This window comes from Lepisosteus oculatus, chromosome 18 (genome assembly GCF_040954835.1).
Source record: "Lepisosteus oculatus isolate fLepOcu1 chromosome 18, fLepOcu1.hap2, whole genome shotgun sequence".
Taxonomy (NCBI): Eukaryota; Metazoa; Chordata; class Actinopteri; order Semionotiformes; family Lepisosteidae; genus Lepisosteus; species Lepisosteus oculatus.
Window position 1 is genome coordinate 16,299,536 of NC_090713.1, and position 24,967 is coordinate 16,324,502.

A 24,967-nucleotide genomic window follows, 5' to 3' on the forward strand; every position below is an offset into this window, starting at 1 on the left:
GTTTCGTCGCCATTTTGAGCGAAGTAGGGCAGATGCAGTCGGGTACAAGTAGAGAGGGAATAAACTTACTCCTTCATTAAAAACACACTGTAGTGTGATAATTGTGGAAGGTGGCTGGGGGAGAGAGCAAGAGGTTTTACCAGAATTCAGACTTCAGACCACTGGCTGTAGAGTCTGAGAGCCTGAAAACAGTTTAGGGAAGATTTTAAGAGCAGAAGGACTTCAGGGGAGACTTCACATCACCCTGGGTGAGTCTATGTATCAAAATGTATCAAAGTGAGCAGTGTTTCACCTCTCTTATGTACTGGTACAGGGTTGTCCAGGGGTACATTCTGAAACTGATCCTTGTCTGCAGCTGTGTGCAAGAGTGAAGACACAAGGAGCTGCTGAGATGGTTCACAGCACATTCAAGTTTAAAATGGTGGAGAGCGGAAGCGCTGATTGTGGTGGATAAGATTGCGTCAGTGTTTTTATACTTAGAGAGCATTTTCTTAGTGCCCTGTAAAAGTATGGACAGCATTGAAGTTTCTAAAGTTTGTTGTTTTAATGCTTCTTGGTCAAAATATTATGAAGTAATAATAATCATTATGTACACAAACATCTGTAAAAATTCTTCACACTGGCCTGGGTTGCAAGGTATTTCTGCATGGTGTCCCGACCTTATATACCAGCTTTGTGAAGCTCATGATGTGCAGTATTTTTGAGGCTGTGTCACAGATTTAAGAGCAGAAGGACTTCAGGGGAGACTTCACATCACCCTGGGTGAGACTATGTATCAAAATGTATCAAAGTGAGCAGTGTTTCACCTCTCTTATGTACTGGTACAGGGTTGTCCAGGGGTACATTCTGAAACTGATCCTTGTCTGCAGCTGTGTGCAAGAGTGAAGACACAAGGAGCTGCTGAGATGGTTCACAGCACATTCAAGTTTAAAATGGTGGAGAGCGGAAGCGCTGATTGTGGTGGATAAGATTGCGTCAGTGTTTTTATACTTAGAGAGCATTTTCTTAGTGCCTTGTAAAAGTATGGACAGCATTGAAGTTTCTAAAGTTTGTTGTTTTAATGCTTCTTGGTCAAAATATTATGAAGTAATAATAATCATTATGTACACAAACATCTGTAAAAATTCTTCACACTGGCCTGGGTTGCAAGGTATTTCTGCATGGTGTCCCGACCTTATATACCAGCTTTGTGAAGCTCATGATGTGCAGTATTTTTGAGGCTGTGTCACAGAGCTGTAGATTCAGTGCTGTGGTAATTCTTGAGGCTGTTGTTTTGTTGTTTTTAGTAGTGATCCTGTTACGTGTCCATCTAGCCCTGTCAGTGAGCTGTGAGTTGTGACCACTGTTCCTCCTTCCTGATGCTGTTTCCCTTGTTTATCATAATGTATGCTGGTCTGATTTTCGTCACTGTTCCCATGACATTGTTCCCGTTTCCTGTTCTCAGACCATGTGCAGACATCACCTTGCATTCCTCTTCATACAGTTAGCAGTTGTGTTGAAGTTTCATTATATTATCACTCACAGAATAACAGTAATGTAACATTATAAGACAGTTTTCATCCACTTCTTGGAAGCAGAGTCTTTCATATGCCAGTGAATAAATCAGACGTATATTTTTTCATTCCAGTTATAGGAATAACAGCAACATAGGATTTGTCAGATCTTATTATTTTGTTCACTGCTCAGAAGTGAAGATTTTGTGCTCATGACATCAAATTATGTGTTTCTGTGCATTTTTCTTGGTTACAAAAGGATTCTGAAAGGCAGCCATACCATAAGTATCAGCTTTGTGAAGATTGCGATGTGCAGTATTTGATGACACTGGGTCACTGGGCTGTAGATTCTGTTATGTGAGGCCTTTGCTTTGTTGTCTTAATAACGATTGTTTTAATAACGAAGGTTCAGGAAGGATGACAACAACCACGTTCAATCAGACTCAGCCATCAGTAATGATCAATTGCTTCTGACATCTATTCCTCTCCCAATGCTATAAATACCTACGAATTCCCCATCTCTCTCTTGTGCATGTCTGTTGCATGAGTCTGCTGTCTTGCTGTCTCGCTGTCCTCTCCCCCCTCATGTGCATCCTTGCATAGACAGTACTACGACGCTGCCTACACCATACAATTAATATTCCCGTTTGCTGCTCCAATGCACAGTTTGATCTCAGCTAGGAACCAGCTGAGTACCAGCTAGCCATTGATCTGACTCTTCATCGCTTTTCAACATCTGCCAGCTTCATCTGGGCTTTCCCAAGACCAAGACCCACCTTTGTCAACCCATCGTTTCCAAACAGCTAACGTTTGAACATCCAGTTACTTCTCCTGTTTTATAATAAATGGGCTGCTCTCGGCAAATGCACATTCGCCACCACGTTTGCAAATCTCCCCTTCGAAACCTTTTCTCCCATTATCACCTGGACAGTAGCACAATCACGGCAAACTACGTTAAAACAGCTTTCGCTCAGGACGTAAATCTAGGAATATTACTCATTACTCATCAAAGATATACCTAACGTATCCTGTGCTCCCAGTAGATTTCCGCGTCTCCCAACGACGTCATCAGCAACGCTACACTCCAGTCCGGCGCAAATCCTGAGCTGCCAATGCAGCCAAGCTTCGTGTCCATAGGATTGTGCTCTGGATTTTTTTTTTAAATGCTTCTGATTTTGCATTCGCTACAGTGTGTTCAGATTTAAAATGAAAGGGAACAGAAGTGCTGACTGTAGTGGATAAGATTGCATTGTGCTTTTATTCAGTTCATTCTATAAGTACCTTGACGTTTTTGCAATTTGTTGTTTTAAATCTCTTGTGTCAAAATACTATGTAGTATTATTATGTATGGAAAATACTCCAAACAAAGTAAAAAAAAAGTAATTAATAAGATAAAAAAAATGACATTCATGAATGCAGAAGTTTAAAAAAAAACATAAATTCAACTGAGTGCACAAATGCTCCAAAACAAGCTGCACTAATAGTTGTGCAGCCTTTATGTGCCTTTATAATAGTCATTCACACAATTTAAGAAATAAATCCACCTTTGTCTCTGTAAGGTTCCTCAGTCAGGCAGTGAATATAAAGAAAAGATTCAATCCTGGAGACTAAGGAGCCTTCAGAACAGCTCAGGGATACAGGTGTAGAAAGACACAGACAGGCTGCACACGGGTCCCTGTGGAACAGCACTGCCTGCATCCACCCAGTCACAGGCTGTTTCCTGTTCTCAGCCCATGTGCGAACATCACCTTGCTTTCCTTTTCATACAGTTAGGAATCTTGTGAAATTTCAAGTGCTTATTTTTAAACAATAAACAGAATAGTGTCAATAATGCAACATTGTAAGACAGATTTATGCACTCATTGTGGCATCACAGTTGGTAATATGAACAGGGATATGTCATATTTAATTTGATATATGTCAACAAATACATTAGTCTGGTAATATGTATTCTTCTCATGGGTAACATTTAAATTAATTCAGTTTTAAACTCTGCCAAGTTTATACTATTCTATTAGTAAAGGCAAGACTACGTTTGTGACACTATACTGTTACAGATGTTGTTAATGAGCATTACAGTGTGTGTGAGTGTGTCAGTGTTGTTAATGTGCAGTAAAGTGTGTGAGAGTGTGTCAGTGTCGTATATGTGCAGTAGTGTGTGAGAGTGTCTCAGCGTTATTATAGTGCAGTACAGTGTGTTAGAGTGTGTCAGTGTTGTTGATTTGCAGTACAGTGTTTGAGAGTGTGTTAGTGTTGTGATGTGAGATGTGAGAGTTTCTCACTTTCTGTTGTGTGTTGGCAGGTTGTGCTCGTATCAAATTCATGTCCTTGAGACCCTCTGCTGATCCTCGGGAGGGGAACAGTTTCTTAAATGAGTCTCTCCGAGGAGCCTGAGGTTGAAGATGGAGCACTGGTCCCTGAAATTGAGAGGTATTTATAGTGTTTGGTGGAGGAAGGATGAAGGGAGTGATTGCTAATCACCGACGGCTGGGAATGATTGAGCGTGGTTGTTGTCATGCCTCCCAAATGTTCGTTACATAAACTCCATTTCACTAGGAATGACAACACCCAAGATCAAAGCGTAATAAATTATTATGGAGCTGATATTTGGCTTAACCCGCTTGGCTGAGGGCCAACCTCCTGGCCGTAGGACAAGGAGGCCAGGACCCCCAAAAAGAACCAGGTGGGACCCCAAACCACCAATGCAGAATTTGGAAGAGCCTGAAGAAGGTGAGAAAGTCTGGTCTGTGAGGCATGGATTGTTGCAGCAGTAGGGCAGTCAGAGTGCTTGTCTGCGTCCTGTATAAGTTAACTGTAGGGAAGTCGGCTTCTGTTGGCCTTGGTGAGTCGCTTATTATAGGTACGCGTTGAGGTGTTGACAGAAGGGAATTCAAACAAACACAGGGTCTAAATGATGAGAAACCATGTGGGCTCTTTGTAGATGAGAAAGAAATCACTGCTATTATTGGATTAGGTTAGTGGTGGTGATGTTATCTGAAAGGATACAGGCCCTTGATTGCGATTGTGTCCCCCAAAAGTAGCAATGGAAATTGGAGACTCCAAGTTGATTGCACTTGATTCGCATGGTGATCAGGAGAAGAGATGGGGGTAAACAGTAGCGACTTGGCCTTTTATAGCTATTAACTTTGATGAGGTTTCCTGGACAGACGGAGTGGCTGGCTCGAAGGAAATGTGGAGGCATGTAAACCTTTTGGCAAGTAACCCCTTTGCTATCTGACGATAAATTAAGTGTAAGGAGCTAAGTGCTGGGACTCTTATGGACTCTGGAACTGGAGCATTGGTGGCCTTATGACAGATCTATGTGGGCACTGTGGAGAGGAAAAAAAAAACTCTCGTTGGGAGAAAATAAACCTCTGGGGGTCCCGGCCCAATGGATGCCCCCCCTCCGGGAAGCTAGGCATTTTTGGATAGTTTTAGACTCCGGCTGTAGTACTGTAGCTCGTGGAATTTACGTGTGTGGATATTACGTGAAGTGAGAGCAGTACTGGATCCGAGACGTAGCAGTGCATAGTGGGAGAGATGATCCTGGTGCTGAATTGGATGTCGGGGGATAGGGACTTGAGTCAAGGGGCGATTGTTGAGTAGCCAGAGGTAGTAAGCTGGGCGAACCCGGGGCCGAGAGGCAGCAGTGGCAGTCGTGGAGGATGAGAGGAAGATAAATGGGCCTGGGGCCGGATTAGAAGCCTGGAATAAAAATACGAATAAGACAGGGGAATGACGCGAGGGACTTACCTGTATGGATGTCGAGAGGGGTGGCTTTGGTAGCAACGGAGGACGGGAGGGAGCTACTGGGGAAGAGGGATAAAGAGGCGACGAGACAGGTACACAAGGCATAAGGCGATTGCTGACAAGAGTAATGAACTTGGAGCCCGAACTGGAAACCGGGGATGGGGAAGCGAACGAGGCAGGTACAGATTGGACATGGGGGGTAAAGGACACAGATGAAATGGGAACATGAGATGAAGAACTTACCTGTCGATGAGGTGGTACCGGTAGCAGAAAGGGCGAGGAAAAAAAAATGCACGAAGTCGAGACGGACGCATGAGACATAGGACCTACCTGTATTAACATTAAAGAGGTGATGCTAGTAGTGGCAGAGCTGAATAGGACAGGGATAGAAACAGAAACGAGATGGGAATGCGAGACATGTGACAGCTACTGACTGGGCCAGAGGTAGGACGCCGGACAGACCCAGGGCCGAGGTAGCAGCAGAGACAAGAGAATATATCCGGGGATAAATTGAAAGCCAGGGACAGGGAAAATGAGACACGGGTTTTGAAATTGCACGCTTTCAGGATTAAAACCTAACTCCTTGAGCAGTTCTGTCTGAGCCTGGGAGAAATGCAGTTGCGCGGCAGCCTGGAATGTATTTTGTTATTTTTATAAACGGAACACCAGAGGATCAAGACACGACAAGACGAGGACACGAGACATAAGCGCTAAATTGGACAGAAACACGAATAAGACAAGAATGCAAGATGTGGGAATGTTTACATATGAGGCAGGGGCTGCTTGGAGAATTCGCAGTGGAGGAAGGAGAGCTGTATTTGTGGTGAGGTGGGGGCGATAATTGCAGAATGTGAGCTTCAGTGTTACTGTTATTGTTATTGTGTTACTGTCTATTGTCTTATCTTCTGTTTATATTCTATTTATATACTGCACCTGAGTGACTAATGAGAAACACTTTTCACTATACTATGCACCTGTCTATGTATAATGACAATAAAGTTTAATTGAATTAATTAAACGAAAGATCCCTGAGCTGGTCCTCTGGCTCTCACTCAAGTTGATATGGATCTGAGACCGCTGTCGACGCAGGACCAGAATTATTCCAGCACCACAACCCTGTTATAGGTATTCAGACAAATTCTTGAGCTGCTGGTTATTAAAGACCCATGACACCCATGAATGTTTACCACAATATCCAATGAAATGAATTTGTCTTTCCTGAGTGACCAGTTAAGCATTTGCATAAAACACATCAATTCATAAAGCATATACTGTATACAGCAGTAACAGATCCTCCTTGAGGTATCATGAATAGAAGGCATTTTGCAGATTAACCCCAAATTGTCTCTGTTTTACTGAGGTTTTCCCAAGCTCAGACAGGAACAAATCCAGTGTTATTTTCCCTGCCCTCGTGTTATTTGGTCTTGAATCTTCATTTCTCTTTCATAACTCTGCAGATTTTTACACCTTTAATAACCTGGAGTTTAGCCCAGCAGACACTGTTGGGCCCAAGGCTGGTGATACAGTACATGTGACATAATGAATGAAGCAAAGTACTGGCAAATCCTACAGGAAAACATGTTTGACTCATTAATCTAAACAATGTGCAGAAAATTCACTCTTCTTTTTGAATAGTGACTTGAAGCACAAGGCCAAAACCACACTGAAGAGGTCTGACAAGAAGAGAATGAATGTCCTTGAGTGTTCCAGTCCCAGTCAAAGCCCAGACTTGAATCAATAGAGAAGTGATGGATTGAGACGGATTGACAAATGTGGATCATTAACTAATTTTGTCAAGCATAATGGACACGATTACACTATCCCTCAGCGCAAATCCAGTACAGACCTGTAACCTGTGTAATATCTGACCTGAAAGGAGCACAGTGGTCTGGGCCGGTGATGAATGCAGGCAGGCAGATGAATGAGCAGGAAGGCAGATAGGCAAACGGGCAGTAGACTTCAAGCAGGTTGGAAACATTCAGCAACCAGAGAAACAGTCCTGTGGCCATACTGTGGTCATGCAAACAGGCTTTGTTGGATAAGAGTCAATGTGTATGCGTAAAAGGAGTATAGTCAGGTGAAATGAGAAGGTCTGTAGCACAGGAGAGAATCCAGACAAGATAGAAACTGTCTGAATCAAAGACAGGGGAAACAAGCAAAGCACAACCGATATCTGAAATATAGTATTACAGCCGATGTGTTATGGCTGTATTCCATTGCAGTTGATAAGAAAGCTCAGCTTATCTTTGATGACCCATCCCAACCTCTTCATTCCCATTTACAACAGCTGCCTGCAGGGAGGTGGTTTAGAAAGCCCGTGGCCAAGACAAATGTCTACAAGAATTTTGTGTTTCCTTGAGGAGTCGGTATATTAAACACAGTTTCCTGTATGGAGCTATAGGAATATGTGTAATGGTAGCGTAGCTGGTTTCAGCATGGTGACGTCATTGCCCTCCCTACGCATAGCAGGGACCTTGGCGGGCTTAGTTTGAGGGAAGTCTCCTTTAGCTCATTCGGCTGATTCCCTGTTGTGTTACACCAGAGACCTTGGTTCGTGCCCAGTAGTGTAGTATGGGCAGAGCAAGATGTGTGTACTGTATACAATACATATTTTTGCATGCATAGGACCATTGTTATGATGTAATGTACATTGATTTTGTGTTGGGTATTGGATTTTTTTAGTTTTGTATGGTGATGCCAAAGACAAATTTCCACCCTTTTGGATAGAAAATAAAGTTATATCTTAACTTATATCATCAGTTAAGTTCAGCTTTTGCTTCATACAGTAAATTGTGTTCTGTTTAATCTGTCTTCATCTCAGTAGGTCCCAGCTGCAGCACTGCAGTTGCTGTGTAGTCCTGCTGAGGGAGGTTTTTGTACGGCTGTGTAACACTGTGTGCGTGGCCAGTAACTGTTGATGTTGTGTAAACTCTGACAGTAATAATCTGCTGCATCTTCAGTCTGGACTCCTGTGATGGTCAGAGTGAAGACAGTCCCAGATCCTCTGCAACTGAAACGCTCTGGGATCCCAGTCTGACGGGTAGTTGCATAATAGATCAGGAGTTTAGGAGCTTCTCCAGCTTTCTGTTGGTACCAGGCTAGGTAGTTGTTATTATACACTGCAGGACTGGTCTTACAGCTCACAGAGACTGTCTGTCCAGAGAGAACTGATCTCACTGATGGAGTCTGAGCCACAGTAACCTGTCCACTGGATTCTGAAAATAATTAAAAATATATATATATTTTTTTTGTTTTCATTACCAGCATTATATTTTCACAAGGTACAATGCATTATACAGTACTTAATTTTTATTTCCCTCAAAAAACTATTAAATAATATCTTACCCTGAGTGTATATGAGGCGTGTCCATATGAAGATAGTAATGAAGGTCATTGTTGCTGTGGGCTCTGTTGCCATGAAGGGCAGCTCTCAGTCATGAAGTGTAAACTGACAGGGCTATAAACACTCCCAGAGCACTGAAGCATGTGCTGCCAATGCAAAGTGTCTCTTCTATGCAAATTGTCTCCTGTGTCTGTAGAAAATGGAGAAGAGCATTTTTTGTAGTTGTTAATTAAAGCAGTGTGGCTCTGGTATGCAAATGACTTTCTTCTCCTGCATATAAATCCTGTGTCAGACCGAACAATGTGATGTGAGCCGTGAGCAGAGGTAGGACTTGAAAATGGATGGATCGTTTTTCTCTGTTTTGCATTATTCATTAATCACAGGGTTTTGAAAGATGAGAGAGGAGCTTTCTGTCTGATCCCTGACTGAATTTGAAAGAGACATTGACCAACATGAGACAACAGTAGGCGAGGGCCAGGGAGAGATTACATCTGACTCTGTACAATATCTCCCTCTGCTGGGGACTGTGGGGAGAGCATTATCATTAGAACCCTGCTCTCCTCACGATCTCAACCCAGGAGGAGGAATTTCTCACACAGCCTGCTCTCCAGGGGACAGCAGCTCCCTGTAGAAGAGAGTAGGGACTTGTAGCCTCCAGTCGACAACAGAGGGAGCTACACTGAGGAGCTGTTCTTTCCACTTGCTGGAGGGTAGAGTTCACACTGTCACACACCAGTCTGATGAAGTGGTTTTGTTATATCCAGGGGCTTCAAGATGGAGGTTGGTGTTGGGATTTGAAGAGGCTCCAGAGGAAAGTTTTGCTTCAATAAATACTTCTTGTGCTGTAATTATTCTACAATTGCAAGTTTTAATGTGCTGAGGCTACATGATCCACAGGTATTTAGGTTGTGAACTGTCACAAGTAGATATTTTTATAGGCAGCCTTGTGGGGTTAACTACCATCTCCCTGCAGTGTTGAAGGAGCTCTCTGCTCTTCACTGTGATAATGCAGCTGAGTGTTTTCTGTGTGTTGCCTCCTTTTATACCCCAGGGAAACAGTAACCTGTTGAAGGCTTCTAGATATTTCTCTATATATTCTTGGACATGTTTATTGTAATTGCACAGTGGAACATTATTGTTGATTTAATTGTGTTGGATTTTATTGTAAAATGGAAGTATTTGCAGTATTAAAAGAAGTCTTTGCCACAGCCATTAGACTCCTAAATTCCAGCTCTTAATTAACCATCCCCTACTCACACCCCACTGTTGCTGCACTGAACTCACAATACTGCCTCTGCTGGGCTTTTGCACAGTGCTGCTGTCTGAATGCTACTGAACATTACAGCTGTTATACTTCTAATTTATACTACTGCTGTTGTTTTCTGTATTAATCACATGCATATTCCCTTAAGAAAACCTGTACATGAATCTGAACCCAGTAATTGTAACTGAACAGCTCAGTGGAAACCAATTTGATGTTTAATTGAAAATTAATTAATCCATTAAGTTTCAATTAAATATCACAAGTCCAGAAATTGAAAACAGAATCTGATCTTGAACTGGATTAACTGAGGTGAACCAAGGTGAATTTTATGAATGATTTAATCACAGGATCTGGACTATCTAGCTTCTTGTCACCTATAGCTGTAATAATATACTGTAGTTTGATTGCTGGATCTGACATGAAGAGACGAAGACAAGAGACAAACATTTGCAATACTTTTGGACTTTGCGAGTGACATTAATTAATATTACATTTCTCAAATAATTTAAAAGTTTTTTTTATTTTTAAAGGGTCTGTTTAAATAGAATGGGAAATGTCTCCTTCACAGCATGTAGCTTTTAATCATGCATGAGCTGAATACGTGAACAGAAAAAGTCATGATGTGCCACACACATTAAAGATTTCTGTGAAGTAATATTCGCAGACATCCATGTTGTGCATCAATTAAATTATTAGTGGCATTCTTGCACACTGCCTTCATCTAGATGCAATTATTTACAACATTACAATACTACAATGCAACTTACAGTACACAACAAAGTCATTCAAATCAAATAAAAACAAAGTTTATTTATCAAATGCACAACAATACAGCGTGCAGCAGTAGTTGCTGGCAATGAAATGTCTTTTCTGCGAGCTCACAAAAATCACAAGAATCACAAAAATCACAAAATTAAGGTTACATAATAATAGATAATAACGTAATAGAAATTGAATAAAACTCAATATGAATAGAGCTGCTATGTGTCCATGGTGTATGCAATATATACAAGTAGTGCAGTATGCTGAATACAATGAAAACTGTGTGTCCATGTAGCCATTACGGGTGATTTGCTAAAGGAGCTGCAGGTTGGCTATTTAGCAGTCTTATTGCCTGGAGGTAGAAGCTGTTCCGTAATTTGTTGGACTTTGACCGAATGCTTTGGTACCATTTACCAGACAGTAGGAGAGAAAACAGTTTGTGACTGGGATGACTGGGGTCCTTGAGAATAGACCTGGCCTTCTTAAGACATCTAGCTGAGTAGATATCCTGGATATTTTCCATCTCACAGCCGGTAATGAGATGCGCTGACTTCACCCTCTGCAGTACTTTGCGATCATGGGCAGAGCAGTTCCCATACCAAGCAGTGATGCAACCAGTCAGGATGCTCTCAATAATGCACCTGTAGAAGTTGGCCTGGATATGTGATGGCATGCCAAACATCTTTAGCCTACGGAGAAAGAATAGGCGCTGCTGTGCTGTTTTGACCACGGTGTTGGTGTGGTGGGTCTAGGTTAAGTCCTCTGAGATGTTAATTCCCAGGAACTTAAAACTGCTGACCCTCTCCACTGCAGTCCCATTGATATAGATAGGTGTGTGATCTCCTCCCTGGTGTTTCCTATAGTCCACAATCATCTCCTTAGTCTAACTGATGTTCAGAGAGAGGTTTTTCTCCTGGCACCATGCTGCCAGAGTTTCAACCTCCTCCCTCTACGCAGACTCTTCACCATCTGTGTTCAGGCCGATGACTATTGTATCGTCCGCAAGGTTAATGATGGAGTTTGAGTTAAATCATTATTATTATACAAAATGTGAACATCTTACAACCAGTTTTAGACTGGAGGGTACTAGTAGCTAGATCATATTTGATGCAACTGTTTTGATGCTGATGATTTAATCAACATTTTATTTCTGTGCATTTTAGGATTACAGTTCAAAAACAAGCTGTTTGTCTCAGAATTTGTTACTAGCTATTCTGTAGGAGCTGAGAGGAAATTTCTGTTCCTGTGTTCTTTAACTGTTTTTTTCTCCTTTTTATGAGCAGTCCCAACCCACCACAGATTCTCCAAAAAACAGGAAGTCAGTATATTTTTAAAGAAATTAGATTTTACATGTAAATTGCACAATGCACATTGCACTTTATGTACCCTGTCCTCTGTTAGAAATGTCTATGTCAACATTGTCAACATTGTCGCATTGTCTTGTCAGCTTCTAGTCTGTATTCGCACCGTAGACCTGGAGAACGGTATCTTGCTCCTCTGTATACTTGTATATGGCTGGAATGACAAATAAACTTGAACATGATGTATTGTAAATGTCCCCATTGTGGTTTAGCCAATACACTTAGAACAACACCTGTACTACAAGAAATTGACAAAAATGCAATTCTAAATGTAAGAGTTTTATTATTACATTTGTGTATTTGGCAGATTATTTTACACAAAACTAGATGCTTCAGTTTTTATCTGCAGAAGACAACTCCATGTGTCTCCCAGGTTAGTGTGTAGACCCTGGAAATGATCATTAAACTGGAGCTGCTCACGGTAGGCAATTTCAAGGGTGAAACTAGATTGTCCAGGCATGATGGAAAGAAAGTTCTTTGAGTGACAGGAAACAGTCCAAGTAATTTTTTAAGAGTATCTGTGCTGCAGGTACAGGTGTCAAAATTTCACACTTTAACACTCAGCAGTCTCAATTTGATGTGTGTCTGCTGAGACTTGTGCAATGTGAAAGACGCACCCAAACATGCAAAAGTCGCATGCGAGGGAGAGATATTGTGTTAGTATTTATAGCGTTTGGTGGAGGAAGGATGAAGGGAGTGATTGCTAATTACTGACAGCTGGGAACGATTGAGTGTGGTTGTTGTCATCCCTACCGAACTTTCGTTATATACTGTAAACTCCATTTAATGAGTGAAGTTTAGCTATCTGAACCTAGAATATTACTTTAACCTGCTGCCTTTCAAATTTTAACATTCTGGTTGTGTTGCCTTCATGTTGATTTTACAAGATTCATGATTTAAAGTGGACCATAGAAGGATTTAGTTAGTAATTTAATAGAATTTTTGATCTGAACATGTGAAGGACCGGAGAAGTAAGAGATGAAAAGATCCAGGTGAAAGATATTACTAAAGGTGTAACAATATACTCTGATTTATACCTTATACGTACAACATCAGAATCTACATGATCAATATGTGACTTCAGCTGAGCAGCTCTGACTCGCCAGTAGAAAAGTGACTCCAGTCTCTCTAGCTGCTCCAGTCTGGAAATTAGCAGAAACTCCCTGGCGTTCAGGCTCATGTTCACACACTGGGACTGTGTGCTGCCCCCTGCAGGCTCTTTCCTTCAGGCCATGAAGAGGGAAAGGGGCTGTGAGGGCAGGAGGTGAAGTGGGAGAACAACTCTAATACCTGCACAGCCACTCCTGAACATCAGCGACACTAGAACACTGAACAAGAGGGTCTATGGATACAAATGGTCACTGTACTTCAGCCTATTGTCCAGTTGGGGAGAAGGAAATTTCATGGAAGGACAGTTTTAGAATCCAAACCAGAATTCACAGCCTTGAGACAGGCAGTTCAACAGAGACAGATTTATGAATCCCGCAGAAGGGATTGTAGGATTATTAGAGACAGAATCCACTGTCTTGCCAGGAATTCCCTAAATTAAAAAAGAGAAACAACTGGTTATGTACTCCTTATTGTGTCAAAAAGCTATTAATTTTACAAAAGGCTAATCATTCCAGTTTCTATATTCTGTTTTCCACTTAAAGACATCACATCTCCAGATCCCAGGCAAGCACATCCTGTTCTCTAGCTCACTGCTTCACTCCCTCTCTCTGTTTTTCATAAGCTCCTTGTCGGTAACGTTTCTTATTACTGTACTTATTACATATGCAGCCATTCAAAGTGAGCGGTACAGACAAGTACCGCAGGTAATTGGCTGCGGTGTCGCGTATCATGACGTAAGATGACGCGGGGTACCGCGGTGCGTGATTGGTTGACCGACAGGGGCACTCGTGGTCCGTTGGTCTGTCATAGAAAGACTTACTGTAAACGTCTTTACTGTGCCCGTTGTAGATATTGAATTTTACCACTGAAGGGAAATCTTAGTAGCTGAGCATAAAAAGAATAGGAGCATACTGTAACGCGTGTGAAGGCCATAAACGATATTAATTTTGGAACATAAACATACAGTATATAGCTGGTCTTGGTACTTTAAAGAAAAAAATACACACCAGTATTCCATTTCTCCCTAAACATTTTAAGCTTCGAAGTCTTTAACTAACGTGATACCGGAGTCAACAAGCATACTTTTAGAATTTGATTAAAAGGGAATATAATATGGAATCGCGTATCTAAAGAATTTAATAACGGTATTTGTGTGCTGCGACAGGGCTGTGTAGGGCTGTTTCGCCCCCCTGTTCATGCGAGTTGTCTTGTAGCCTACTGGTCTAGGTGCGTGACTACCAACTGGCAGGTTGTGTGTTCAAATCCAGCTGGTGCTGAACTTTTCTTTTAACAAACATTTCTTCGAAAAAATAGAATAGCGATATTATGGACAATCAATTGACTTTTATATTTCAAAATATCGCAACATGATCGATATTTGCGATATTTTGAACATATCTTCCCTTCTGACAGCGGTTCCTGCTTCTATTTTGTGTGTGTGTGCAACAGAGTAAATTTTTATAGAGAAATGGAGGCTGGACAGTATGCTTTACAATATAAACATTTATATTGATTTAAATCGTGTTCTGATTTAAATCGCAAACGCGTGTTTAATTATGTGTTTTTTAATCATAATCAGGCTAATGCATTTCTACATTTTCTGTATGAACCAGCTTAGAGGTTCATACAGAAAGACAGCTTGTGTTTAAATTGAGTGTAAGGTAATTTATGCTTCTAAAGTCATGGTCAGCATTTATTATTGTACTGTGCTGTAAACTTTTTCTGTGCCTAGTCACATTATTTTATAGCGTTTTTATTGAGTTATTAAATCCAGTGGCGCTGTGTGTTAGTTTCCTGACTCCCATGTCACATGGTCTGTGATTGAATCCCATGGAACTATGACTTTATTTTTTAACAAACATTTCTTTGAAAAAATGAAACGTTTCCCTTGGTCAGAGATTAAATAAAACCTCACTCGCACCAAACAAATTTATATTTCTAAATATCACGACATGATCGAATTTAAGTCTTTTTAATAACAATGAATAGTCACCTATGCGTTACAAAATATACATTTATATTGATTTGAATCGCGTTTTGATTTAAATCGTAAATGCGTGTTTAAATATATGTGTTTAAAGGCGATATACTGTATTAAAGCGCTGATTCCTATGGAGTGTGTCCCGCCGGGGACTCAAAAAAATTATTTTAAATAGGCTGATAAAGCTTTGACTACTGTAACTGTATTCTAGCCTGTATTACAACAGAACATTGGACAATGCAACGTAAATTGCAAAAATGCACTTGGAATCTGTCCAAGCCCTCCTACAAAAATTATTTAAACTGCGACACTGATCATTCATCTCTAAATTAACTTTATTTTATATAGCGTTTTAAGCTAATAGGTAATTAGATTGCTCATAAACCTAATCGCTTTTTCTACATAAACACAGCGTGATTGCTCTCTGAAAATGCTTTTCCTTTATTTTTAAAGTAGGCTCAGATTTCAACTATAGATCGTATTATTATAAACTTTCTTGGAAAAATGTATTTCATGTAAACCATGTTTGCTATTAATTCATTTAGGGCTAAAATATGTTCATTGTCTTTCAATCGAGTCGAGTTGACATTGGAAGCCTGCCACACCCGGACTGTTAAACCAACGCATTAGCACGTCAAAGCCCATTGAGGGTATTGAGCCAGTATTGGCTTTAGTATTCCCCCCCTCTCCCCTCAATTCAATTCAATTCAAGTGGTTTTATTTGCATGACAGATGGGTACAAGCAGTGTTGGGTATGTATATTGTAACGCTTATGGCAGACAGGCACTGTGTAAGAGCCAGCGCACCAGAGCAGCGCACCGAGGGAGCGTCTGCATTTATAACTTAGTTTTTAAAATTAGTCAAGCAATATGAAGCATCTCCTTTTACTTTTAAGTCCCTTAAATACATTGAGCACAGCTTTCTCACCACTTAAGATTGCTTTTGATACCATCCTTACACAAAGCAGAAGGGAGATCTTAGTGCCTGAGCATAAAAAGAATAGGAGCATACTGCAACCCGTGTGAAGTCCATAAACGATATTAATTTTGGAACTTAAACATACAGTATATGGCTGGTCTCGGTACTTTAAAGAAAACATACACACCAGTATTCCATTTCTCCCTAAACATTTTAAGCATCGAAGTCTTTAACTAACGCGATACCGGAGTCAACAAGCATACTTTTAGAATTTGATTAAAAGGGAATATAATATGGAATCGCGTATCTCAAGAAATTAATAACGATATAATTATATTCATGTTGCAAAAGAACTGCAACGGACATAAAAACTCCCTTGCTTTTAACAGAGCGTTCCATAATTTCTAACTACGAAAATGCCAGGTGAAAGGATTTGTAAACATATTTTGTTAAAGCAAGTCTGTTTTTTCCGCAACACATAAAAGACATTTTTCCAAGAAAGTTTAGCCTTTGTCACTAATGAAACCACTAAATAAAGACATAAATATAGAAATCTTAAGATTTGTTTTATTTAATGTTGGTAGCAGGATGAACTGTCAGAGTGTATATTTTGTCGCAGAGTTGCTGCAAGATGTTAACAGTGAAAAGGGTATTTAGAAATGAGTTATTTCAAGATTAAAATTTTCAGAATAATTGCAAATCTAGCAGGATAGAGAAAGCACAGAAAACTGGCAGTTAGATTGATCAGATTAGTATGAAAAGTCATTTAGCAAAGGGAATGAGAAGAGTGACAAACTAGTATACTTTAGATCTTTTTTTCTGAACCAGGGAAAATCTGATCATGTTTCCCTATAACAATAATAAAAAACTTTATTTGATATATCACCATTAAAGGTGGCATCTCAAAGCAATACAGTAGATGTAAAAACAGATAAAAGGACCACAGATTACAAAGTAAATGCATATAAGAAAGACAAGCAGTTAGAGGTGCTACCAAAATTAGAAAATGAAGCAGATACAGACACTAAGTCTTCTGAAAAGAAAGGTTCTGAGGTTAGATTTAAACTGGCCCTGGTGTGTGTGTGTTTGTGTCTGTCTGTCCTGTGATGGACTGGCGCTATGTCCAGGGTGTATTCTGCCTTGTGTCCATCGCTTCCTGGGATAGGCTCCAAATCCTCTGTACTGGATAAAGAGATTAGAAATGGATGGAAGTAAAGGCACTGTGTGGATGGAACTATACACAATGTTAGAAATCCACTATGAAATGGCAGCATCTCACTGAGAATAAAACATTTTATAGTGCTGGCTTAAGGAAACAGCCTTTCCACCTCTCTTGCACATCAGTATCCATACCTAGTTATTTAAACAAATTGCCTCTAATTATAAACATCTTAATATGCTGGCTCTGTGGATCCGCATCAGCTATGTTTGCCCATTCCTTCAATTCATTTGCATCCAACACACAGTTCAACGCTAGCAACTACACAAAATCTAAAATATGAGCTCTACTTGCCACTTACAATACCAACAGTACCAGCTAACTTTAGTAGTGACATTTTCATGGATCTTTTTAACAATAAAATTTACAACATCAGACTTCAGACACAATTAAACAGGCCTCAAAAAAGTCTGGTACAAACATTTTCAGCATGAAATAAACCTTTACTTTAATGGTATAAACCTTAAATGGATTCATATTCTCAATAAGATTTGGTGCTCAGTAACATGACTTAGAAAATGACAGAAGACATACGTATCATGCTTATCCTTCTATTTTTCATAATCGTAAACTCCTTAAGGCAGTTACATTTTCTCTGTTCTGACATGGAGTTACAGAGAAATTTAAATTCTAATAAGAGATTTGTAATGAGGAAAGTCATACCAATCACTCATACCAGGATTTGCAATTACAATACAAATACTTTCTTTCTGTATGTGTTTATTTTGCAGTTTGAGTCTATGGCATTCCTTTGGGGGTCTATACTCCAAGGCATGACTTTTTTATGGGAACATGACATTTTTTTAAAGTCTTTTAATGCAAGCTTCATATAAACCCTTAGCAGTGGTTACTGTCTGGAGCAGGTACTTGAATGGCACAGATTCATTGAAATGATTCAATTTCTTTCGAAAATATTTGGGATAATACATATTCCAGAAATCACAGCCGTTGAATTATCCAGAAATTAATTTCCCTCAGAGTGTATTTAACCCCTCATGGATGGCATTGTATGAAATTAGTTTGTAGTTCCCCATTTGCCTCTATTATGAGATGCTGTGGACACTATTTTATACATTTTAGGAGTGTCCATAGGAAGGTATGTTCTAGAAAGAGTGAACTTCTGTTTTGCCATTATTTTTAATAGGGACGTTACATGTTTACACTTGGTGCTCCTACTAGAGGAGAGGATATGATTAATCTAGGCTTATCACAGAAACTGAAACACATCTGGTTGGTGAGTCTTCTGTGGGTAAAATGTTACTGGTACCGCATGTTGTAAAGCTCGGTATTTTCTCTCTTGGCCTGACTTTTTTTAATGTCTGAGTGTTAGAATCCATGTTGTTGCTGGTAAGGGAACGGTAGGTGCTGTGATTGACACAGTCAAAGCCTTGTACAGAGATACCATTGTAGCTGTTTGACAGTATTTTAGATGCCCTTAGTTAAAAGCATGGGAGGAAGTACTGCCAAGGGGAGGGGGGGGAGCAAGGATTTTTTCTTTGAGTTTGTGAGGTTATTTTTTGTTATATTGTGTTTTAGAAAGCAAGAAAATAAAATTTACTGTATGATAAAAAGAGAAAGAGCTGGAGTAGATCCTCAGATCAGTTTGCTACCAGCAATCAAACAAAAAAAATGGAAAGAATTGTCTCCTCCTGATTGGAACCTTTCTTACTGTCTTATAATTTATCAGGCTACCTTTTAATTTCCACTGAGAGAAGGAAGTCACTTGTCATGCAGCTATTTTATTCTTCATTGCACAATATGCTCTAAGTTAGCAAGTGAAACATGAACACTTATTGAAATAAATCAAGAATACGATTAACATGAATGTATAAACATCCAAACTATACTTTATCACATTTAATTATTGGGTTAGCTTTTTATTGAGCCAAAATGTTATAAATGTGTGAACGTCTGTAAAATGGAAATATTTATATTTTTCTCTTTTCTGTTACCTGCCTGACAGCATTTTGTATCCCATTCTGTATATTACTGGAAAATATTAGACCCAACCTAAAGAATTCATGGGGGTAGTGGGACACAGTACTGCAAAGAGTCTCCTAAAGGGACAGAGCTATTAGTACTTATGTATTTGAGTCTGGAGAATATAGTAAACTCTAAACATTAAGGGAATGCATGGAATCGGAAAATATAAATTGCATAGTACACAAGACTTAACTGGTTTTATTCTAGGAAAGCAGACAAGACTGAGTCATGGGACTCAGAGGATCCAAGGCTAGACTGAGTATAATAGGCTTCGGGCTTCTATTGTGACATCTACTGTAAATTACAGAAATGTTAAAAGTAAACAAAATAAAGTAACTAAAATGTGGTCTGAAATCACCCCTTTAGACACCCCTTTTACTTCACTGGTGTCAGATATGAAAGGCAATAGTCTCCCGTTCTGTCTGCTGTGTGTTGCAGCAGAGGGACTCCCTGCAGCTGAAAGGGGCAGAGTAACTTGCATGCCCTCTAGTACAGTTTACACATGCACGACTTTAAAAACTAGCAAGACAGGTTTCGATTCACATTAGCTGGCGAGCCTTGTTAAAAAAACTAATGATAATGTAACATGCCACTGTTTGTTCATGAACAAAGTTATACTGAGATTTCCTTAGATACGCGATTAAAAAATAAATAAATACAAATTTGAATCTCCTGCGGAACACATTCCATAAGAATCAGCGGTTTAACAGTATATATCGCCTTTAAAGGTGGGTTCTCAAAACGCTTTACGGGATAAAAACAACCAGAACAGCAGCAACAACAATATTGTATTTCATTGCACTTTGAAAACCAAGTAATAACTTAACTATACAGTACGTGCAAACATTTCGTATGTTGCTGTCGTGAATGCCTGCGTACCCATAAGTATCCAGAAAGCGAGTGATCAGAAAAAGGAAATGGAAAACGCAAAAAAAGGAAACGCTTTACAGGATAAAAACAATAACAACAGTAGTGGCTGGGCAAACGATTTTTTTTATCGAAATACAAATTGAGATACTGTACTGTATGATGATGTGCATGAACAAAGGTATACTGCAATTTTCCTTAGATACGCGATTAAAGCTTCGTAGGAGGAGGCGGTCTTTTCCTCTTGTCTAACAGTCTGTCCACAAACAAAACATTCCTGTTAGACAAGAGGAATTGGAAAAAAAACAATTTTGTCAATGAAAACCGGTGTGTGTGTCTCTCTCTGCTGGATGTCCCTCTCACAAACTGCTGAATGAATAAAATAATTTTATTGAAATGCGTTTGCGATTGTCTGGTATTTAATTTGGTCCCTTTTAACTGTTTTTCGATCTACTGTATTGCTTTGAGATGCCACTTTTAAAGGCGATATGTAAAATAAAATTTTTTATTATTGTTATAGAGAAACATGATCAGATTTTCCCTGGTTCAGGAAAAAGATCTAAAGTGCTACACATAACTTTCTTAATTCGATGTATTTAAAGCAGTGAACTACTGTAGGTGTCACATAACATTCAGAAATACAATCACGTATTTGACAAATAAAAACGATTACAATCTAATCCTTCCACGTTTGATCCCAAAATCCCAAGAAATATAAATCTTGACGGGAAGAAAGCTATGCTGAAAGTTTATTAAGATACTTAGAAGACAAAGATACTGTATCAATTTATGTTGCATTAGCCTGATTATGATTAAAAAACACATATAATTAGACAGGCGTTTGCGATTTAAATCAGAACACTTATATTGTAACGCATACTGTCCAGCCTCCATTTCTCTATAAAAATTTACTCTGTTGCACACACACACACAATAGAAGCAGGAAGCAGAAGCAAGGACCGTTGTCAAAAATGACTTAGAATCGATCATGTTGCGATATTTTGAAATATAAAAGTCAATTGATTGTCCATAATATCGCCATTCTATTTTTTTGAAGAAATGTTTGTTAAATGAAAAGTCCAGCACCAGCTGGATTCGAACACACAACCTGCCAGTTGGTAGTTACACACGTAGACCAGTATGCTACAAGACAGCTCGCATGAACAGGCAGGCGAAACAGCCCTACACAGCCCTGTCGCAGCACACGAATACCGTTATTAAATTCTTTAGATACGCAATTCCATATTATATTAGCAGAAAAGCTTAAATCTACCACTTTTTCACACGCTATTTCACATGCTAGTTAAATACTTCGATGCTTAAAATCGTTAGGGAGAAATGGAATACCGGTGTGTATTTTTCCTTTAAAGTGTCGATTCCTGGAATCTGACTGGCTGACACCCCTCTGAAGTGGTTCCATAAAATGTGGTATATGGAAAAGAAAGCGTTGATAAATACAAGTGTCTTTTAATACACTCTTTGCTGTGCTCTTGAGGATCCTTGTGATATTTTAAGCTCTAGTTGAATGATAAGTGTCGCATTATAAATCATTTTCGTAGTTAGAAATTATGAAACGCTCTGTTAAAAGCAAGGAAGTTTTTATGCCCGTTGAAGTAAAACAAAATGCCTGACAAAGTATGGCTTTGACAGATTCCAAGTGCTTGTACAAATGTGCTAAAGAAATTATACTTTGAGTATACAGCTTGTCCAAAGTCATGCATTATTAATACTATTAGTAATATCTTCAGTAAAGGCTTTGATGCATAAATATTTCTGATAAAGGTAGGTTGTGTACTTTTGTCCAACTGAGCAATCTTGCTTTCATAAAATATACCAACATTTTAATGACTGATGGTTAACATGCTGTAATACACAGTTCAAAATTAAAGGCTCAAATGCTGTACATGAGAGGTTAAGCTCCCCCTGGCGGTTTTACAAGGCGACGCCGGATAGTTAACCACGTGACACCACGTTAACTGTGTGATACCGCGTGATACCGCGACACGCCCACCGGGGTATGCCGTGAAATACCTCACCCATTTTGAATGGCTGCATCTGTACATGTCTCTGAGTTCAAGGTTAGCAGTTTGTGTTTGTGCTATTCACAGGATCAAGATGGACAGATCTGGGTCATCAGTACCCAGAGGTGGAGCCTTGGCCACTGATCCCAGGTGAGGTCACTGTTGTCCATTGATTGTGTCTGTTAGTTGGCCAAGAGATTAGTTTGTTGTGAACTGGACCATCTCTCACGTTATTCTTTTCTTTGTTCTTTGAAAAGTTTGAGAAGAATAAAATCCTGACAGCTGAAAACTGCTAAAAATAAATAAAAAAAATAATACAACTAGTAATTTCTCCTTACTAATGGCTTAAAGAGAATGTATGCATGGTAGTTATGATAAGAGACGCACGCACACAGGGTGAGGCACAGAGAGCTATAATTAAGTACAGGAGTGATGAACAGCAGAATAAAGGACCTGGATTTCTCAGAACATGTCTGTGCCCTTGAAGTAGTCTTCACATCATGTGTGACAGGCTCCACTATAACACTTAGTCAACTTACACAATAATGTGAATCTTGTTTTATTGTGCTGAATTCCCTTTCAGTTGTATTCACAGAGGATCAATTAAAACCTGATGATGATGACGGAGTAAGCAGCTGTAAATATTATTGTTAATATGGGTGTTTACATAACACTGTTATTGTAATTATTAGTTTACTATGTCCAGTCCCTCATCCTCACAATGGAACCTGACCAGAGAGTCCTGTAGTCAAGTGGGTTCAGAGTCAACAGGGTGACTTGTATTAGTAGACAGACACTGGTAGGTGTAGGTAAATACCTGATACCTGCATTGCATAGTATACAATACTTTATTCCAGACAATGTGGGAAAGCAATAAAACAGGCACATAGAATGTTAGGTTATTTACAGTAGTTAAAAGCAATACATTTCTTGAAGGGTGTTCTGTTAAAACTGTATAAAGCACCAGTGAGGTCTCTTTTAAAATTGTGTGCAATTTGTTTGAATTTGGTCACTGTGGTTACAAACAGATTACGTCTCTGCAATTAGTCTAGAGAAGAGGAACCAGATACAACTCTGGGGTCAAAGGCATATCTGACAACTGAATGTTTCTAATCTTGTAAGAGTGGCTAAGAGCAGTCCTATTCAAGATGATAAAATCCTAAAGATAATGACACACTCAGCCCAGTGACCTGAATCACTATCAACAGTGATACACAAAGGGAGAGACATGATTTGAAACTACAGGAAAGGGCATTTCAAACTGAGGACAGGGGGACCTTCTTTACACAAAGGGTTGTTGAAGGGTGAAACACACAACCCAGGCATGTGGGTGTTACTGATAACCCTGGTATCTTTCAAGAACAACACAGTCTGAGAGCTTTATATCAATTAGCTACTAACTACCAAACATATTGTTTCAGCTGGGAGCCTTCTTCACCCAAAGAAGTCTCCACAGCCAATATGTTGTGTTTATTTCCTTCTCTTTTCAGCTTAGAATAAACCTTTACTTGTTTCTTGTTTCACTCCCTTTCTCTACTTTTCATGAGTTCCTTGTCAGTAACGTTTTCTCATTACTGTTAGTGCCTCAGCTTCTGTCAGTACAAGGTTAGCAGTTTGTGTTTGTGCTGTTCACAGGGTCAAGCTGGACAGACCAGGATCGCCAGTGCCCAGCTGTGTGTCTATGAAGAGTGACTGGTCAATGAATGAACCAACAACGTTCAATGAAGGAACCTTCACTCCTGACCCCAGGTGAGATCACTGTTGTCTCATTGTGTGAACTGGATCTCCTCTCCCTTTTGTATTTTCTTTGTTCTGTGAAAGTTTAAGAAAAATAAATACCTGACAGCTGAAAACTGCTGATAATAAAAACAACTAAGTTCTACAGCTAGTATTTTTTTTTTTACTAATGGATTGAGTGTGTATGGTTAGTGTGTAATTGATGAGTGTGTAATGAAAAGAGTATATATCTACTGCAGACATGATCAGAGACACAGAAAGGTTGAGGAACATAGAGCTGTAATTGAATACAATAGTGATGAGCAGCAGAATAAAGGGCCTGTATTTCTCAAAATATGTCTGTGCCCTTGATAGATATAGAACCAGCTCCCAGCTGTGTATCCATGAAAACCGACCCTTCAGAAAATCAACCATTAGAGTGTGGAAGAGGAGCTCCACACTAGGAGGGGATCTAGTGCACAGCATCCACTAGGGATGTGTCCATCACACTCTTATTGTATTATTGGATTATTGCATAATTGTAATCCATAATTATTGGATTACATAATCCAGCCCCTCATTAGTCTCTAGATAGTGAGTCCTTTAGGCATGTGACTACTGTTACCTTAATGGCCAATTAGGACATAGCATACAGAGCTCTGGCCAAGTCAAATCAGTGTACAGTAGGTGGAAGAATATTATCCACTTGAAATATCTCAACATCTGAGCAGCTAAATGAAGTCTACAGCAGAATGAGACCTCAAATTGTATTGGCTCCAGGCAGATGGATCCAGATCTCATTTAGTCCAGATGCGTGAGGGCTATGGTGTTCCATTCCTGGCATTCCAAGTCATATGGAGACGAGATAATTGCAATGAGCAGGGCAGTGATGTCTGGAAGCTCCTGGTCATGAACTGCCATGAGCTGTCATTAACTGGAGGCAGCTGTTACAAGAAGGCTGTCAGACACTGTAGTTGTGCAGGTTCACTTCACCAGCTCTATATGTGAATTTCCACCTGAATCCTGTTGACACACTGTATATGGACCTAAATAATACAAAATACTTGGACTTGATTGATTTCCAAATTAAATAAACTGGTTTTGTTGTTTTACAGAAAACAACTATATCCAAAATGCAATTTGAAATTTAAATGTAAATGTTATTTTTTTATAAGTAAA

General features: G+C 39.6%; 1 protein-coding gene across 1 annotated transcript in view; it reads left to right on the forward strand.

Annotated features, from left to right (window-relative positions):
- Positions 1-257: 257 nt before the first annotated feature.
- Positions 258-24,967, forward strand: part of LOC107076227 (NACHT, LRR and PYD domains-containing protein 3-like) — a 75,180-nt gene continuing 50,470 nt past the window's right edge. Inside the window, exons 1-4 of the mRNA XM_069180188.1 lie at positions 258-762; positions 3,796-3,923; positions 22,160-22,222; positions 23,708-23,821. Of these exons, the coding sequence (XP_069036289.1) occupies positions 3,865-3,923; positions 22,160-22,222; positions 23,708-23,821 (236 nt within the window). The 5' untranslated portion in view covers positions 258-762; positions 3,796-3,864. The remainder of the gene's footprint in view (positions 763-3,795; positions 3,924-22,159; positions 22,223-23,707; positions 23,822-24,967) is intronic.